At 44.4% G+C, this 15,602-nt stretch overlaps 1 protein-coding gene and 1 long non-coding RNA gene across 8 annotated transcripts in view; one reads left to right on the forward strand and one right to left on the reverse strand.

Moving 5' to 3' along the window:
- The first annotated feature begins 37 nt into the window (after window positions 1–37).
- Window positions 38–3,051, forward strand: LOC106886710. The gene is made up of 2 exons (XR_001411724.1): window positions 38–511; window positions 1,160–3,051. It is a non-coding gene; the product is annotated as an uncharacterized LOC106886710 (long non-coding RNA).
- ABCC5 (ATP binding cassette subfamily C member 5) overlaps window positions 532–15,602 on the reverse strand; it is a 52,792-nt gene continuing 37,721 nt past the window's right edge. For all 7 annotated transcript variants that reach the window (XM_014939859.1, XM_014939856.1, XM_014939858.1 and 4 more), the window contains 9 exons: window positions 14,378–14,564; window positions 12,345–12,434; window positions 9,872–10,061; window positions 8,979–9,138; window positions 8,491–8,569; window positions 7,459–7,572; window positions 6,235–6,399; window positions 4,980–5,063; window positions 532–2,400 (listed from right to left, as the gene is read on the reverse strand). In XM_014939859.1, the coding sequence (XP_014795345.1) occupies window positions 2,341–2,400; window positions 4,980–5,063; window positions 6,235–6,399; window positions 7,459–7,572; window positions 8,491–8,569; window positions 8,979–9,138; window positions 9,872–10,061; window positions 12,345–12,434; window positions 14,378–14,564 (1,129 nt within the window). In that variant the 3' untranslated portion in view covers window positions 532–2,340. The remainder of the gene's footprint in view (window positions 2,401–4,979; window positions 5,064–6,234; window positions 6,400–7,458; window positions 7,573–8,490; window positions 8,570–8,978; window positions 9,139–9,871; window positions 10,062–12,344; window positions 12,435–14,377; window positions 14,565–15,602) is intronic.

Consider the following 15,602-nt stretch of genomic DNA (forward strand, 5'->3'; position numbering starts at 1 on the left):
TTGGCACCGCCGCCGCGCCCCGCCCCGCCCCTGCCGCAACGATCCGTTGTCACCTTCCGCGGCTCCAGCGGAAACACCCCCAGACCCGCCGCGCCCCGCGAGGATTCGCATCCCGCCGGGGCCTGTTTCTGCTTCGTCCGCCCCGCCCCCCCCAGTGCCTCCCTCCGCCAGCGGCCCGGGCACCCCGCGTCTCACCCCCCCAGCCCTCGCCTCAAACCGGCTCCTGCTCGGACAGAAAGCGCTCCGCGCCCCCAGCCCGGCCGGTCACACACCGCCCCCAGCCGGTTTCCTCCAACGGAACGGACAGAAACCACAAAATGACCATCTTTGTCCAGCCGCTTGTTTTTCTGCAGGGCACCGGCAGGAGACGGTAGGCGGGAAGGCAGCAGGGTGCGGGACCGACCGATTGGAACTCCTCAGCCCGGGAGCAGCGCGGAGCAAACCCCTGCCCCGTGTGTGACACTGGTGTCACTTATTGTCGCTGTAGACCTTTGCCTACCTCAGGCACTCGGTGAGTCTCCAAGGCACGTCTTTTAGATGACACAGGATTTTTTATTACACAGTTGCGGGTTTAATGAACCCATAGTGGTACATTCTAAAAGCCTCCCAAGCCTGACACCCGCCACAGCAGCATCTGCACCAAGTTCCAAGTAAGCTTCCACTCTGTCGTCGCTCGAGGCAGAAGCTATGTCCCCAGCACAATGCAGCTGCTGTTTCCAGCTGAACCCAGGGTAAAACAAGTCACAGTATTATCCTAGACCAACCTGAAGCTGGGACTATAAAGAAAACCTTTGTGTGAGTACTTATATGTAGTAAAACACGCTGCAGTTACAGTAAAAAAATGACAAGGCAGCATTCACAAAAGCTCTTTGGTTGAGGAGGGCATTACAGCCACCCTGCATCTTCTCAGCATGTTCTTTTGAATCACCTTCCAGAAGTAATTTTGTCTTTGCTCAATCCCCGTCTGAGGGAAACTTTTTGTCCTGCCACCTTTTCTCTCCACATCCTCCTCCTATAACTCAGATTTTCTGCATTTATCCTCTCTTTCTGATACCATCTCTCACTCATACCATTTGCCTTTTGAAATAAGTCCGCTTTCTCAAACTTTCTTCCCACCATTGTTCTAAGACTGCTTGATCTCCCTCTGGCTTTCCTCTAGGGGTAGCATGCAGAACACAGCCCCAGCAATCTCGGGATCTTCACCGCAGGTAACGATTGAGTCTCCTCAGCAAAACTTCAGGGCCTGACGTTGGACTTAATTACATCGATCTAACTGCACGTTAACTCTACTGGGTGATTTTAGAAGAATCCTACCTGCATTTCGATTGAAGTCCCAAGCAAGTGCAATGTTTCCACTCATCAGGTAGATATGATGACCAGGAAACATGTTCTCTCTAAGAGTCTCTAAGCTTATGGCAATGAATTAAGATCAGCTGCGCGCTCTGCATTTGGACAGAATAAGCAAAACTGATGCAACTGAAATTCCTGAGGGTAACACAGCAACCCGAATATCCCAGATAAATCTCTCTCCAGTTGTACAGCTCTTGGTCTTGGGCCAAAGCCTTTGCTATACACTACGCAGGTTGCATTATCTCCATGCTATTTTGGGTAGGCTCTCTTTAGGGAAAACCTCTGTTGCAATCCCACAGTTTTATCCTACTCCTCACAGGATGAAGTCTTCTCTGGGGTATTTCACTAAATTCTAAAGCAGGATCCGATTTCTGAAAATTTCCAGCAGCAGCAGCCTCCCGTAGAATGCTTCAAAGATAGAGATATTTCAGTCTCGTTTGTAAATATTGATGTATCTTCCTTCCACTCCAGTGACAGGGCCCTGGGCCAGGCTGCAGCTTGCTCCTGTGGTTCAGGACGAAAGCCAGTAACAGAATTACTGCTACCTACTTGAGAAGCAATACTTCTGTTCCGTCTGTGAGACAAGTGCCAAATGAAGCAGATAAGTGATTACAGCAGAAAGAACATTTCCCTCTGGCAGTCTGACTCCTTAATGCCAAAGTAACAATGCTGGTGCTAAGGTTTAATGTGACGGTTGAGCTAATCCCTGCTGCCTCCAGCTGACCGTTCGCCACCTTGTTGGGCTATTTCAGCCTACTGAAGCAGCAGGGAAGTGCTCACCTTTCCAGGAGAGCGGGACTGGGAAGCGGCAGTTTGGTGCAATGGATCCCAAGCGCGTTTCCTCGCACACCTACACTAGTGTTACAGTTCGCACCTACTGAGAAGAGCAGCCCCATTCACCTCCCTTCCAGATGTGCCTTCCTGTCTCCTTGGTACAGCATTCCTGCTTTTGGAGGGTGAACATTCTGCAAGTTAGCATTCTGAACCGGGTCACTGCTGGACCAGGCAAGAACCACTGCTGGCATCGGTACAGTGGAAGGAACTCCCAGCCTGGAAGAAGAAGGAGGACAAGATCAGGATGGCTCCCTTTTTGCCCAAACTGCCATTAGCTCAGCCTTAGCTGCCAAATAAAGCCACGCTCTGACCCCAAAGGCACTTAAAAACTAGGTTCATTAGCCCTTTTTCTTCACAGGAAATACTGAAGTTTGTGGGGCAAACTCAGGTCTGCAGGGCCCAAGACAATCCTGCCCTTGACAGAGCTGCACGTGACCATTGATTGAACTGTGTTAAACAGAGTCTTACACAGATGCATTTCATGTTCTCCCCTTAAGGTATTCAGTCTTCATCCTCACATTCTATCCAGCTCTACTTCTGGGTAGGAAGCAGGGCATTCATACCTCTTTAGCCTATCACCCTGGCTCCCTCGTGCTTCTCCCCAGTTTCTTTTTGTCCTCAAGTTTCTGACCAAAAAAGAACCCCCCACTTGGCTGGGTGTTCTTTGGAGAGAGACCTGTCACTTCCTGACCCACGACATGCAGATGCTCCGCTGCTCCAGCTGAGTCACGCTGAGCAAAATGACGGCCAGTACCTGACAGCGTGGGTGCAGGCCTGTGAGCTGGGTAAGGTCTGTGCTAGTTAATGCTTGCTTGGGAAAGACTTACTAAAGAACAACCACAATAAATGATGCTTTATGTGCTACTATCTTCAAGCTACAGTCTAAGCTCTGTTAACGCCATGATTTGCCTGTGGTATTGGTAGGTAGAAATGCTTGTTGCTGTGACTTTGCAGTCATGTCACATTATAAACAGTAACACTTGCCAGTAAAGAAAGTGGAAAAATTTGAGCCTAAGAAAGATCTGTATTCCATCTGACCTCCCCCCTTGCTACTTGAGTTGAATACTTGCACTATAAATTATTACTTCCTGCACTAGTCAACACAAACATACATATATTGCAAGCTATCCCCATGCTGAAGGGCACAAAAATTACCCACTACACTTTTAAAGAAACACTTCCACTCTGAAGGAAGAAAGATCAGGCCATGGTGCATAGACAAGAAAAAAAAAAAAAACAAACCCAAAGCAGCCTGCAAAAACTGTCCCCCAGGGCTCAAAAAAGTGAGAAGTGATTTACATGCCCAAAACAAACCACTTAAGCCAATAAAATTTACAAAACCCAAAATAGTTTTATTTACTTTTCATATATCTGCCTCCATGAGACATTTTGCAAACATGCTAAGGCTACAAAATGTCCAAGTTGACAAAGACATGCAACGCTGACCATTCAGTAAGTCACGGCTATTAGAGGAGCGACCGTGCCCACCTGGGCACCGGCCCCGTGGGATGGGGATGGTGAACAGTGACCACGGCAACGCGCTACGAGGGACCCAGTAACCTGAGGTAGGTCTCTTTACAGTAAGAAAATGATGTCCTACACCAGTGTTACATCCTGATCAACAGGAACCTGTTTAAAGTTCCAGAAGACGTCGGGTGGGGGACTGTTTCCTTAACAAGTGCGCAATAAAGAAACAGGAAATATTGGTGTTGATTAACCTTAGTATAAGTGAGCAGAACAAAGAGTTAGTGTGACCCATGCTGATGAAAGCCACTGAGGAGTGTTAGCAGCTTCAAGATAAAGGAGACAGTCAGCTGAAGCAACTCTGAAAAGGCTTTCCTGCTAGCATACAGGGTATTATTTGAACCTTTTGATTGATCTGTCATAGATCGTTCCATGAACAGTTAGATTTTGGTTGTGTTAGATCAGCGAAGCAGGAAGAGCTTGGGCTTGCTTGCATTAAAATAAACCCTGCTGATAACAGTAAGAAATACTGTATCAGAACACTGAGAAAATATGAGGCCTTATAGTGACCCAGAAGTGGTTCTCCGCTCAGGAGATCACTAAAAACCCTGCTTTGGGAAAGCATCATGGGAAGCAGCAGCCGCTGCCGTGGTGAACATTAGCAATGCTCCTAACAGCTTTGATAAATTACAATGCAATAGAGTTACACCACAGAGCTCTTCTCCCCTGCGCTAGACAACAAAGATGTGACAATAAAGGACACTATTGCAAAGCTTCACTTCCACTCAGACACGCAGAAAATCTGGCACTAGGAAAAGACCGACTGTAAAAGACAAAATGGTGTCTGATACAGTCCAATAACAAAGCCAGATCTCTGGTACCATAAACTGTACAAAAATGATAGAAAAGAATATGCACTGTTATTAATACAGTGCTTATTTTAATATAAAATAAACAGCTTACATTTCCACTGTAAATATAGGCTATATACAGAATTATGTATAGATATAGCTACATGTATAAAGCTTCATTATAGGCCTCTGATACATTTATAACTATGGCTCCCTGAGCCATTTGTAGAGTGCATTTAATAACAAAAAATTAGTAATATGATTATGGAATAAATACAATTAAAAAAAAAACATGAAGAATTCTTCTGACAGTTTTAAAAATCTCTCTGGCTTGACACATTGTGCTGAAAATTAAAAGATGAAAAGGCAATAATCTGCTTGAAGGAGGAAGAGGAAGAAGAGCTGGCCTGCCACAGGCAGAGAGTGTAGCTCTCCAAAATTAAAGTGACTTTGCCCTGAATTTTAGCCCTTGACAGCAACCTTGTTCTCCGCAGCAGCAAACATAGCATAGAAGCGCGAGTTCTCATTGGCCAGAAGGGCAGACGGCGTGTCGAATTCCACTACCTAAAAGCAAACAAGGCAGGTAAAGTCAGTCAGTAAAATCCAGCAGAAAATGAATTCCCAACCCTTGGACTCATGACTCTTATTCTTCAGAGAGGTCTGGAGAATAAGTCTGATGAGGAGCAGCTGAGGGAGCTGGGGGTGTTCAGCCTGGAGAAAAGGAGGCTGAGGGGAGACTTTCTCGCTCTCTACAGCTCCCTGAAAGGAGGGTGTAGGCAGGGGGGGGTCGGTCTCTTCTCCCAAGGAACAGGCCACGGGACAAGAGGAAACGGCCTCAAGTCGCGCCAGGGAAGGTTCAGATTGGATATTAGGAAAAATTTTTACACTGAAAGGGTTATTAAGCATTGGAATGGGCTGCCCAGGGAAGTGGTTGAGGCACCATCCTTGGGAGGTATTTGAAAGCCGGGTTGACATAGTGCTTAGTGACATGGTTTAATGATAGGTTTTATCTGGCTTAGCTTGATGGTTGGACTTGATGATCTTAAAGGTCCCTTCCAACCCAGACAATTCTATGTTTCTATGATACAGCAGTGAAGAAGCCAGAACATGGCAGCAATCTTCAGATCAGAGAACAGACATTGAAAGTATGTGCATCTATGCCTAAATACTGTAACTTGGGATGCTTCAGACTAGCTCAGACAAACACTGAAACTACCTATCAGAAAGCAATCTCTGGTGGCTCTGGCAAGTAGAGGCAGATGCTATGGGCTTTTGCCTTCTCTACCTTTAAAAGCTTTGCCAAATGTTCTTATATTTGATTTAACTGTTTATGGCTCCCACATGGAAGCCTTAAAGTGGGTAAAGTATCTCTCATGTGCCTGTTGGATAGCACATGGCTTCATGAATGTAATGGGAAACTGCCACTGAGCCCCATCAGAGATACTTACGTTATTACTCATCTGAGAATTAACCTACCACGGACGTTTCAAAAACACTTTTTAAAGGGAGACTGTTAGTCTATAGCATTTACTTGGAGTGTTAAAGAAGTTTTGCCCTCTTTGGTCTTGTCACGGTTAGGCAATAACTGATTCTATTGAAGTATTATTACCAAAGATGTAAATAAACACAGTGGATTTTCCACCCTGCAATACCAGCTGTTACTTCAGTTCAGCCTGCACACACAGCACCACCAGACTGCAACAGGAACTGCAGCCACTAAAGTCTTGCTGCTTACCTGTCCTTGTGTTAGCACCATGATCCGATCGCAGCCCAATACCGTATGCAGGCGATGAGCTATTGTTAACATAGTGCAGTCTGCAAATGCTTCTCTGATGGTCTCCTGAATCAGTAAGTCTGTCTCTGTGTCCATAGCAGCTGTTGCTTCATCCAGTATCAAAATCTGAAAGCAGCACATAATCCTGGCTGTTACCCATAGTAACTCTTTCCCTCCCTGAACAAAAAAATATGTAGAGTGGGCAAAATTACCATGACCAAGAGTTGTCACAACTGGCAATCGCTACAGAGCTGTGGTCACAAAGGTAGTTTTCACAAGCACCATTTCAGTTTTCTGTATGCAATTGCCATCAACAGTTACCCTATGGATCACACTTGCATTTTATGGTCACATCCTACAGCCATGAGATGTTTAGGGTCTGACCTGGGCCTCAAGTTCCCACTACATTCAATTTTACATTCAGCAGCTAAATCTCAAACACAAATTTTAATGGTAAACTAACCTGACGCATTCTTGGTGGTGATAGTTCCTTCTGCAATGAGTCAATAATGACCAGGCTTACTAGCTTTCTTATGCTGGAAAGAATTACCATTCCTCTCAGACTCAAATATAAACTGATTTGGAGCAGTTTCTTGTCAAAGCTGAACTAGACTTGATTTGTGCAGGTACTGCAGAGAGAGCGGTAACTTCTGCTGAGTAGTCTTGGCTTTAAAACAGATTCAGAGGGAACCTTAAAATATGGCACGCAATGTTTAAGAAAAAAGGATGTTAAAATGAGAATCCTGGTCAATCTCAATCCAAATGTCCTTTCTCACTGTAATTATTTGTCTACCATTCCTGCAAAGCCCGTAAACTTCACTGGCACAGCACGGCCCCAAATTTCACTTGGAGGCTACATTTTAGTGGAACACCACGGAGAAGGAAAGTACTTGGCTAACATTTACAAAAAGGTGGAAGGAGGAAAGAATTTGATGCTCACCAGTAACAGGACACTCTGAATAAATGATCAGGCCAGTCCAACACACTATTATCACCATTAGCAAGCAATACCTTTCTGCAGCTGGCAACAGATGCCCTTCTAGTTGTTCTAACCCTACACCACCTGTGGGTTGCAATAACTGATGGTGTGATTCCTCTGGCAGATAGAATGAATCTGGCACAAAAAGGTTTGCTTAATGCTATCCATTTGCCAAGTCTAGCTGTTCCTCTCATCACTATACTCACCTTGCAACGACGCAGCAGAGCTCTAGCTATGCACAGCAACTGTCTCTCTCCAACTGAGAAGTTTTCCCCATTTTCCATCACTTCTGAGTCAAGTTTCATAGGCAGCTGGGCAACCTGTGTGGGAAAGAAGAGGCAAAAAACCTCGTGTGAAACCTGAGCGTTGCACAGACTTTTCGTATCTTCATGGTATAAGACAATCAGTTACTCCTCCTGCAAATCCAATTTTGCCCATGTTCCAAAATATCACTTTGTTGACCATCTCTCCCTCTCTCTGTTGAGGAAATTAGCAACAAGCAACTAATGCTAAAACAACAACACAACATCAGACCTGCTCAGTCCGGTCCAAAGGTCTGTGACTCAGCAATAGCTCCTGAGAACACTACTAGTTGCTAAGCTAGAAGAGCTGTATCCTCTCAGGAAGCAACTTTAGAATGACTTAAGAACAAAATATTTGATTTCTAGAAAAAAGCATGCTATATACAAAATTGTGTCACCATGAACACAGATCTCCTGACAGTCTTTCTCGCCAAGAGAAAAGAGTGAACCTAGTCCCTGCAGAAGTCCCTGCAGCATACGTACTACAGCCACACATGCAGCCCCACGCCACTGACGTACAAGAAAAGAAACTTGAAATGTCACAGCAATGAGACCTGCTGCAGAGAGCCTCACAAAGGGCAGATTTTAAGTTCAGTCTAAATATGCATGTGTGACATTTACACTCACAAATGTAAATGCAGAATGCACATCTAAGGCACACATAGAGAAATATCACATGACATATTGTAACACCTTAGGAGTTTCCTGTGATGAAGCAACACTCTGTTATGCTATAAACTAAAAAAGTAAACATCCAAAATGTGGCATATTCTCCAAAAATTCAGTCTCTTTACTAGAAACAAAGAATAGCCAATAAGGGAAAAAAAATCCAAAGAAAAAGCTTTATCTAAAGGCCTCTGAAGAACCTATTAACAGAACATGTAGGTTTAAAAGCCAAAACACAAACATGTATCTCATGGGGCACATAATACTTACACACTCCTTCATATGAGTCCTTTCCAAAGCATCCCAGATTTGTTCCTCACTGTACTGATTGAAAGGATCCAAATTTGATCTGGAGGGGGAAGCAGAAAACATAACCAGAATTTTTATTCAGCAACGAATGGCAAAACAGCAGTGTGCTAACTCATCTGGATGGATGATCCCGTCTTCCCTTCCACTGACAGAATTTCCTTGCCAAGAAATCAGATGCTCCCAGAACACTAGTGTTAGGGTACCCAAAGAGCAAAGAGTAGAGAAAGATACAAAAACTAAACAAGATAGCAAGACCTTTTTAGAGGATGATTACATCCAGTTCTGCATTGTGACAGCTAAAATCATTTAGCTATGCTTTTTTATGTTTCAAAAACAGAGAACAGAAACTAGGATGCCTGAGAACTAAAATCTCACCAGGCACCTATTTAAGTTCAAGTATAACGTGGTCACTCTCTTTTTCCTTCTTGCTGCCTTCTAATCTCACTGACCTCACAGTGCCACTGAATAGCACAGGTTCCTGAGGAATGATTGAGAGTTTGCTGCGAAGATCTGCCAAACCAATGTCATTTATTTTCACACCATCAATTTTAATGCAGCCTCCAGACAGTTCAACCAGACGAAAGAGTGCCATTCCAAGGGAAGACTTCCCTAAAAATGAGACAGGAAAAGCAATACTAGTGTTTCTACAGTCAGCAGCTTTTAGATGAGAATGCATTTTAAAAGCTGTCCATCTGTAAGAAAAGTGTTTTAACACCATAAAGTCCCCGCAAACGATACTGGTAAATGCTGAGATTCAGTATTTAAACTTCTAAGCAATTGTAGAGGCAGCTTTTCATCTCCTCTCACAGAAGCTGCCCCTGGAGAGACACCCCACCCCTGCTACCAAAACCTTGCCACGTCAACCCAATACAGCAATATTAATTGCTTATTTAGAAACTACATTTTGGAGCTGGTTTAAGTGATCTCACAAAAGCAGTTTTGATTCTTCACATTAGAGATTTCTGAGATAGCTTAGAGCCAAACCTGGCTGCAGCATCAGTACAGAAAACTTTCAAGAGTCAAACTGCAATGAGCATGTTGTAGGAAGTGTTCTGTGTTGACGAATGGCTTGGGGTTCTACAGTTATGAGTATACCAGCTCAGGCATCGCAGGATATCCCTCTACTTTAAATGAAAACTTGTTTTCATTATTGTTTACAGGGATCCTACTTATGCATGCGCATGAACAGAATCCATCACTGAGACCGCTGGACCACTCCTGTGCAATTAACGATTTATTGAAACACAGAGAACACAGAGGAGAATCGATACGACTCCTCCACTCTATTCCATTCGCATTCTGTCAAAGTAGTAATTTAACTCTGCTTAGTGTTTTTCCTTACCTGAGCCTGTCCTTCCCACAATGCCAATCTTTTCCTTCGGTTTGATAGTAAAGGACACTTTTTTAAGTACTAGAGGGAGGTTCTCTCGATACCGCATCTCTGCATTTTCAAAAACAACTTCACCTTCCTGTGGCCAGTCCAGAGGAGGAGTTTTATTCTTAATTCGAGCAGGAGCTTCCAAGGAAAGTGTCTTTAAAACAAAACCAGAAGTTCAATTTCCAGTAACCAAAACACCAGAAAAGGAAAATTACCAGTTGCAGCATTCAGCAGGAGTTAGTTCTTCCCTGCAGACTTGGCCCATATCAGTTGATGGCAGTTTTATGATGAGCTATGTGGCTGGATACGGGCCCAGTGGCTCAGAGGTTTGCTGTGTTACATTGACCACACTGCTATTCCCCTCATGTTGCCACAATAATGACATTGGTCCTTCTACACAACAATTTTTTCATCAACAGAATTCAAAATGTATTTTAGGCCTATTTATGAGCACAATCCTATTGAGTTTTGTGACACTCCAAAGAGCAGATATTTCTGGATGCAAAATCTGCTGTATTTCTACATCTCATTTGCTATGCCATCTCAAGGTCACCTCTGCCAATTCTGACACAGAAGAGAACGTCCATATGACACATTGGACAAATGCTCCTCCTCTTCCTCATTTGCCCCTGTTCTATTAAATCACCAAGCCAGTCAGGCCCCTTCCAGCTTACTCACTTTTGCTGGTTTAATCTGCCCCTTAATAGGTCCCTCATTAAGCAGTTCACAGATTAAGCAGAAAAGCAGAGCCTCTGGAAACCAAAGATGTGCTTTTACAGCATGTTTAGAATGAAGCCAAGGTCACTTCCCCATATTTGGCACTAGTAGCCTCAGAGAATGGCAGAAATCCTGTCATGAAAGTCCTCTCATGTAACTTTAAACACAAAGTAAGAATGTCCAACTGGATCAGGCCCTGTAAACTCCTTTATGGTCACAACAAAGTAGCTAGCGTTTCTGGAGTGTGATTTTTCTCATTCTAATATAAACACTTAGAATGTGTAATAAATTGCCCTCTGGAGAGAGCTATTTCCTACACTGACTACAGAGAGATCCCACAGGGACTATGTCAATCGTGGACATCTGCATCTAGTTAGAGGCAGATTAATTGTACCCCAAGGATTTGAGAAAAACAGCAATCCTCTACAGTAGTACTCCAGTTCCTTGAGCCTGGTGATCCCAACAGCAACCTTGAAGCCCACACTGAAGAAGCCAAGGCTGGGACTCGGTATGACACAGAACCCACACAGTGTTTCCCTGTGCACCCACCACTTCGCATCAGATTCAAACTAGTTTTACAGTTTTATAATAAAGTGGCTGTCTACAGATCCATGTGAGAAAAATCATAGAAAGTGTTGCTTAATAGTGATATCAAATGATAGTAACTTTACCAAAAAAACCAAACCAAACAACCAAACACTATAACAATAACTTAAAAAGACAACCAAAACAACTACAGGTTTTGCCACTGAAGTGATAAACCCATCTCAGCCCAGTGAGATACCAGGCACTATCTAGCACACAGTTTTCAGCTAGTGTGGTCCATACACAGAACTTTTCTACTTAGATGTCACAAGAGGACAGGGAGAGTGGGCAGTTTTTATTTTTTTTTTCTTCAGTATTAAACCCATAGGCTTAGAAAAGTTCTATAAATATCAACTACTACATAGCCCCGATTTACCAAATATATACATAAGTCTCTTCAAAGTTCAGAGGGAATATGTATTATGTATTAAATTAAAAAGCGTTTCCACCTCAAAGATCAGACCCAGTAGAAGGCTTTCTCCTGGCCACACTTTCCCCATTGACCCATACCCAGTTCTGCACACACAAATCCCAATAATGAAGAAAGGGTTACAGATAATCAGAGCGATCAGGGCAGCTTGCTAAGTGTTTAGCCTGGCACATTTCTCATGCTTGCAATAAAAGCAATTCATTGACTTTTTAAGCATATAGAAATATATGAGAGAGCTGTGGAAAATGAAGTACACTTATTAGGATGAAGTAGAATTACCTGTAGATAAAGTAACAGTTATCTGTGTTTAAATGAAGGAGTTCCACTAGATTTGGAATGAAGGATGCCAGAACACCATCCTTTTACTGTAAAATATTGCATTCAATTCCCAGTTACCCCTTTCACACACTCTACTGTCCACTGAGAAAGTCAGCAAACTTTCAATACTCTTCAGTGATGACAGGTAAGCCATGCCTGTAAACTTAGTTACCTGACAGCTCTTGTGCCATTCATCCTGCCAACACTTATATACATGCTTCATAACTCAAATTCACTCTGCAGTATTACAGTACATGCACTGATACATTCACAAGATCAGAAACGTATATTCTGTACTAAGGCAGACTATGCCTGACTTTTTCTTCTGCCATCAAAATAATAAGCAACAAATTTTACAAGAAGCAGTTGAATGTACTCTTGTCCTACCTTGATATAGTGATCAATCCTCTCCACTGAGGTGAAGCGAGCTTCTGTCTCTGAAGCAAGTCTGACTGTAAACTGGAATAACCCTGTTAACTGGAGTGATGGGAGAAAGCAAAGACATATTTAGAGAGCTGTGATTTATTACTGAATTAAGAGATGAACCTAAAGGACAGAGTGGCCAGCAGGAGTGGGGCAGTGGTTGTTCCCCTGTACTGGGCACTGGTGAGGCCCCACCTCGAGGGCCGTGTCCAGTTTTGGGTCCCTCATGACAGGAAGGACATTGAGGTGCTGGAGCGTGTCCAGAGAAGGGCAACGGAGCTGGTGAGGGGTCTGGAGCACAAGCCTTGTGAGGAGTGGCTGAGGGAGCTGGGGGTGTTCAGCCTGGAGAAAAGGAGGCTGAGGGGAGACCTTCTGGCTCTCTCCAACTCCCTGAAAGGAGGGTGTAGCCAGCGGGGGGGGCGGTCTCTTCTCCCAAGGAACAGGCAATGGGACAAGAGGAAATGCCCTCAAGTTGCGCCAGGGGAGGTTTAGGATCGATACGATGGGTGGACTGTTCAGTGGATAAGAAATTGGCTGGATGGTCGCATCCAGAGGGTGGTACTCAAAGGCTTGAAGTTCAGATGGAAAGCAGTGACAAGTGGTGTCCCTCAAGGGTGCGTGCTGGGACCAGTACTGTTTAACATTTTTATCAATGATATAGACAGAGGGATTGAGTGCACCATCAGCAAGTTTGCAGATGACACCAAGCTGTGTGGTGTTGTCGATACACCAGAGGGACGGGATGTCATCCAGAGGGACCTGGACAGGCTGGAGAGGTGGGCCCAGGTGAACTTCATGAGGTTCAACAAGAGCAAGTGCAGGGTTATGCATGGAACAATCCTTGCTATCAATACAGACTAGGGGATGAGGTATCAGAAAGCAGCCCTGAGGAAAGGGACTTGGGGGTGCTGATGGAAAAGAAGATGGACATGAGCAGGCAGTGTGCAGTTGCAGCCCAGAAGGCAAATCACATCCTGGGCTGCATCAAAAGATGCGTTGCCAGCAGGTCCAGAGAGGTGATTCTTCCGCTTTACTCTGCTCTGGTGAGACCTCACCTGGAGTATTGTGTGCAGGTCTGGAACCCTCAATATAGGAAGGACACAGACCTGATGGAGCAGGTCCAGAGGAGGGCCACTAAAATGATCAGGGGGTTGGAGCACCTCTGCTACGAGGACAGGCTGAGGGAGCTGGGGTTGTTCAGCCTGAGAAGAGGAGGCTCCGGGGAGACCTAAAAGCAGCCTTCCAGTACCCGAAGGGGGCCTACAGGAAGGCTGGGGAGAGTCTGTTTACAAAGGCCTGCAGTGACAGGATGAGGGGCAATGGCTTTAAGCTGGAGAAGAGCAGATTTAGATTGGAGATGAGGAATAAGTTCTTTACCGTGAGGGTGGTGGAGCACTGGAACAGCTTGCCCAGGGAGGTGGTTGAGGCCCCTTCCCTAGAGACATTCAAGGTGAGGCTCAACAAGGCCCTGGACAACCTGGTCTAGTTGGGGGTGTCCCTGCTGACTGCAGGGAGGTTGGACTAGATGACCTTTGGACCTTCCAGCCTGGACCATTCTATGATATTGGGAACAATTTCACAGAAAAAGGTTATTAAGCATTGGAATGGGCTGCCCAGGGAAGTGGTTGAAAACACTGCAGGCAACACATCAGGACATCAGTTTGGCAGATGTCTGATGGACCATCAATCCAATTTCTGAAATATCCAGGAAAATTGCAATATAAAGCATATGAAGAGCCTCAAACTGTTTCTATTTCATCATTTAAAAAGAGGCAGCTCCCCAGAACAATATCCTTAAGCACCTAGCTCCTCGTAATTTGGCTGCTAGAAAAAGGTCCTGACTCTAAATTGCTTTCGCTTCATTACCAAAAGGGGTAACAGCATCTTTTTCCATTGTAGTGCATTAAGGAAAGTTTTCAGTGGTATGTTGCTTGTACTTACTAGCAATAACTGCTTTGTATGAGAAATTAAATATCACAGAATGTGGACATACTCACCTGCACAGCATATGAGATAGCCAGCCCAGCATAGGCAGGAGGAATCTGGCCATGCATTAAGACGATCATAAGGCCAGTGGTTGTGATCAGAGCAATGCTGATGACGTCTAGCCGTACAGCCAGCCAGCGCATTGCACAGCTGAACAGGTAAAACGGTGCCTGATTGTCATCTAGCAGCTCCTGATACCTGGAGTAAATACAGGAAAGGTTAGTAGACCTCCACGAGTCTGACGTTCTACAAATATCAGAGATACTTAAAAGCCTGTTCCAGCATCAGAACTCTGGGTAGGAAGACTAGTACATCACTGACATAAAGTCCCAAACTAGGCCATGAAAGCAGGGTTTATAAACTTTACCCAATAATGTCAGATATCTACTTAACTCAAACTCTTGGAAGTCAAGTTACCAAGTTTCTGTGTACAATGATGAATTGTACTGGGGGTGAATAAAAATTCAGGGACATTACACACATTTTCACCACAACTTCCCCTATGCAAGGCCTCCCAGAGGATGCTTGACAGCTACAAATTATTCAGTGGGTAACAGCAGCAACGCTTCACAATACGCACAAAATATGTGCTGTTTTATACACAAGTGTAAAACTGAAGTTACACTAAGTTTTGACAGGACTGCTGACACTAATTAAAACATATCAATAACCATTTCATTTACAATCATGACACTGTGAGGCTGGGAGAGCGTATTTAAGGGGAGACACTTAAGAGATTCACAAAACCAGTACCTACATTTTCAGATCATGCCACTCAGTTTTACACCCGTCACTGTTGCACAGTGTGTGCAGAACCATAGTGCTCCAGCACCAGCAATGCTAAGGGACCTCTATTTTCACCTCTGCAACCTTTCATCTAAGCTGGTGCAGTGGTGTCTTTCCAGAGCCTCTGGCAATTTTCCCTGTGCTTTCATGCTTGTTGGTCTCATGACCTTGCACCTGCAAAACCCTGATATGGTTATGGCAGGTTCTCATGGGAAGCAACTACCACTCACATGAGAAGTGTTTCACTTTTTCTCACTAACATTTGCTTTGCAGATTTTAGTTTATACTAGAGAACAAGCAGCATCGTGCACAACATGGTGGCTAACAATCAAATCCTTGATAAATGCTATCCAATTATACATGTGCAAAGAGTAATAGCTCATCAATATGCACACTAAGGTTTTGGTAATGTCATTACAAGGAGAAACAACCGACAGAAAGTATGAGCAG

The sequence above is a fragment of the Calidris pugnax genome, unplaced genomic scaffold (genome assembly GCF_001431845.1).
Source record: "Calidris pugnax isolate Ruff unplaced genomic scaffold, ASM143184v1 scaffold94, whole genome shotgun sequence".
In the NCBI taxonomy this organism is placed as follows: Eukaryota; Metazoa; Chordata; class Aves; order Charadriiformes; family Scolopacidae; genus Calidris; species Calidris pugnax.